Source organism: Nanorana parkeri, unplaced genomic scaffold (genome assembly GCF_000935625.1).
Source record: "Nanorana parkeri isolate BGI_ZX_2015 unplaced genomic scaffold, ASM93562v1 scaffold1, whole genome shotgun sequence".
NCBI classification, from domain to species: Eukaryota; Metazoa; Chordata; class Amphibia; order Anura; family Dicroglossidae; genus Nanorana; species Nanorana parkeri.
The window spans coordinates 1,440,902-1,444,593 of NW_017306269.1; the positions used below are offsets into that span (position 1 = coordinate 1,440,902).

At 43.6% G+C, this 3,692-nt stretch overlaps 1 protein-coding gene across 1 annotated transcript in view; it reads right to left on the reverse strand.

Annotated features, from left to right (window-relative positions):
* Positions 1–218: 218 nt before the first annotated feature.
* Positions 219–3,692, reverse strand: part of KCNK2 (potassium two pore domain channel subfamily K member 2) — a 104,423-nt gene continuing 100,949 nt past the window's right edge. Inside the window, exon 7 of the mRNA XM_018553711.1 lies at positions 219–919. Coding sequence (XP_018409213.1) covers positions 602–919 — 318 coding nt within the window. The 3' untranslated portion in view covers positions 219–601. The remainder of the gene's footprint in view (positions 920–3,692) is intronic.

Below are 3,692 nucleotides of genomic sequence, written 5' to 3' on the forward strand. Positions count from 1 at the left end.
GGATGACTTTTACTTCTTACATTAAAACTCCTAGAAACAGTGCCAGTTCTGAACTCTGCATTATGGTGCAGTTTTGTATTTTGCCCCAGATGTAGCACTACTCCCTGTAATTGGGCAATTACACCCTACAGCATTGGATGGGAGCCTTTGCCATTCCAGATGATCACCATCCTGACAGATCCCTTTAATAATAATAATACAAAATTAAAACAGCTATGGAGGTTGTGTTTCTATACGTTGTAAGGCACTGATATGAAGTTTCTTAGGTTAAAGGCTGTACAGTATCTTAATGATTTTTCCAGTTACAAAAATGTAGTCCATAAAACAATTCATTCCTTTGCCAGGCCGATCTCAAACATTAACAGCTTTACCAAAATTATGAAGATTATATTTCTGTAATGTTGCAAGTTTTATGGCACATCAGAAAAAAAAAATAGTCTGGGCATAGAAAGGCATTAGACGTTGCCGAACGTAGTAGCCATTATGAACTATTTGTTTAACAGTATATTTTCTGTCTACGTTGTTTCCGAGCTCATGCAGAAATGCTGGTAGTCTTATCTATGGCGAATGTAGCATTTGTAGGTGGAGTTGGTGCAGGGTGCTACTTAAAGTTTTCAATCACGGCGATCTCCTCAGCAGCACAGTGTGGAGTCAGGCCATTCAGGTAGATACTGTCGCATCTGCTCATAGATGACATGGTCTCTTTATCGCTGGTCAGGTGGTTCACGGACAAGGTTCTCTTGCATGGGGTCATCTCCTGGCTTGGGCTCATTCCCAGCTCCGCTGATAGTTTGCGTTTAACGGAGGTAGCCCGTTGGAACTTGTCGTAGATCTCCACACTCAAGCGTCTTCGGGTCTCTTTGAACTCAGCTGTGACGTTGGCTGTCCATTCAGCAGCATGCGCCCTGAATTCCCCGACCTGCAGATACAAAAATTTAGAACATGGGAAGGCGAGGCAATCTTCAATTTACAGAGCATTTAGGATGACATTATTCTTTGAGGCAGTGCATAGAGAGCAGTGATGATATGCCAAGATGATGTAAGCCATAATAACTCCATCTTTCATTGATCTTAGTACAGTAAACTGAAATGTTATTGGCTGTGCTCTTGGCATAACATGTTTTTTGTAAACCCTCACTGAATATCCTTAAAGGAGAACTATGAGGTGAGTGATTTTCACTCATCCTCATTGATAGAGCCGACCTGTGACAAAGTAGCTGTCACAGGTCGGCTCTATCGATCGGGAAGTGAGCAGAAACATGCCACCGATCCGCTCACTTCCCGATCGTTTCCCTGCAGTGAGCCGTGACTGTCAGCCACCGCTCCTCGCTGGGATTCCCCCTCCTCTCTCCGATCCTCCAGCGCTGAGTGGAGGAATGAATGGAGGAGGGGGCAGAGCCAGCTGTCACTCACGCAGCTGGGTGAATCTCGACAGTATTTCAGGGATCCGTTCTGGCAGCGGAGCTCTCAGTATATCGCGGGCAATAGCCCACAATATATTAAGCTTTGGAGAGAAAATAACGTCACCAGCACTCCAAAGTATAATCAAGCAACAGTCCATTTATTGGCACATTGCCATTCAAATGCAAGTGCTTTCGGGGCCTCAGAGGGTCCCCTTCATCAGGCTCAGAATGACACAGCAGGGCACTTCATTTCCTGACGGGGGCTTCCTGGCCCTCAGGGTTCAGGGTTCCCAACCGAGCTGTAATACCTTGAATTTCTGACTTTGTATTTTTTTTTGTATTCTCTGTACTTCCCTTTTCACCCATTATGTTACCCCTGGAAAAATGTGAAAAACTTCTTTAAATAAATAAGAATGACACAGCAATGAAACAATATGTACCTTAAATAGACATCCAAATGTGAGGTTAAAACAGACCCCTCCCATTGAGAAAAACGTCAGCACAAAGCCCGTTCCCACCATAGGGAATTCAAATGTAGATAGCCTGTGGGAGGGGTGTGTTTTAACCTCACAGTTGGATGTCTATTCAAGATGTCTATTTAAGGTGCATATTGTTTCATTGCTGTGTCATTCTGAGCCTGAAAGCGCTTGCATTTGAATGGCAATGTGCCAATAAATGGACTATTGCTTGATTATACTTTGGAGTGCTGGTGACGTTATTTTCTTTCTGATCTTATCACGGTGCCATCCGTGGCCACTACAAGCACCCACCCGTCCGTACGGGTCTTTTCTTTTCGGTAAGGAGTGCAGCGAGATCTTTTGATTCCTGATATTGAGCTTTGGGTCACAAGAGGAGGCTAGTATATGTCCTCCCGTGACCCTAAAGAGAACTATGGGGAAAAACACTTACCCCATAGTTCTCTTTTAAGCCCCATTCACACAGGCAGTACGGTTGGTTCTGCCTGTCAGTTTTCAGGTGGACCCGATTGGATGCACAATGTAAGTCTAGACAGCTGTGACATCCACTCTGAACGGCTGTGATCAGGAGAGGATCTGTGCACGTCTGATAAACCACAACTAAGTAGGAAGAATGGAGTTTTTATGGAACACAGTGCCACCCTCATTTCTCCAAAATTCAACAGTCAGAGACAAATAATCACATTTAGATCTGACAGGCAGAGTCACGAGACACATATCATATAACCCTCACCAGAAAACAGCTCAGATTAATTGAAATAACACAGAGCAGGCCATGATAAATCCCAAAGACCACATTAGAAAGATGTCTAATAATCCAGAGCTTGTAATGGTGATAATAAACCTCCATTAAGCCAAGTCATCTATTGGAATCAGGTCATAAAATGCCATGACTTATGTGACTCCAAGATACACATTCATAGTCTGGCATTTTTGAAACACACAGAGCTAAGTTTCATACAATATCTATAAATCCTGCTATGATAAAAATCATATTAATAAATAGCGATTATACAGATGTATGAGAGAATAACCATCAGTTAGACATCAAACACACCTATTTTTTAAGCTGCAGAAGACGGATGGGAAGCATTACCTCTCTTAAGGACAATATGTATAATATCCATATCATGTTTGATAGGGATGCACCGATATATCAGCCGCCGAAACATATCGGCCGAAAATGGCATTTTTGGCATAATGCCGAAAGAGCCATGTTTCGGCCGATACATCAGCACATCCCTGGTTTCTTTTCTCCCCGCTGGGCACTGTTCCAGCGTAGAGAAAAGAAAGTGACAGCCGGCTGAGCGCTGCAGGACAAGAGCGCTGTGAGCGGCCGGCGTCTCTCCTCCCACACCGGTCAGCCGCCTATCACAGTACGGCAGAGCGGTGTGGGGGCGGAGACACCGCTGTCACAGGAGGCTGGTCTTTCCTCTCTACACCGCTCGATCAGCCTCCTGTGACAGCGTGTCAGAGAGAAAAGCAAGGTACACACACTCAGAGAACATTGATCGCTGAGTGTGTGTACATAATTGAGTACATGGTATGTTAACTATATCCTCAGTTATGAATGAATGGGAGTGATCTACATCACCCCCATTCATTCATAATTGTAGTTATAGTAAACAAACAATATTCTCATGTTATCAATGAACAGGAACACTCTTAGAGGATTCCTGTTCATTGATAACAGGGGACACAGAAAAAGAGGACTTTGTGTTCTCAATCTCTTTTTCTATTTTAAAAGGGAAATATCAGGGGTCTGTTTAGACCCCTAATATTTCCCAGAAGCCCCTAAAAGTAAAGTAAAAAA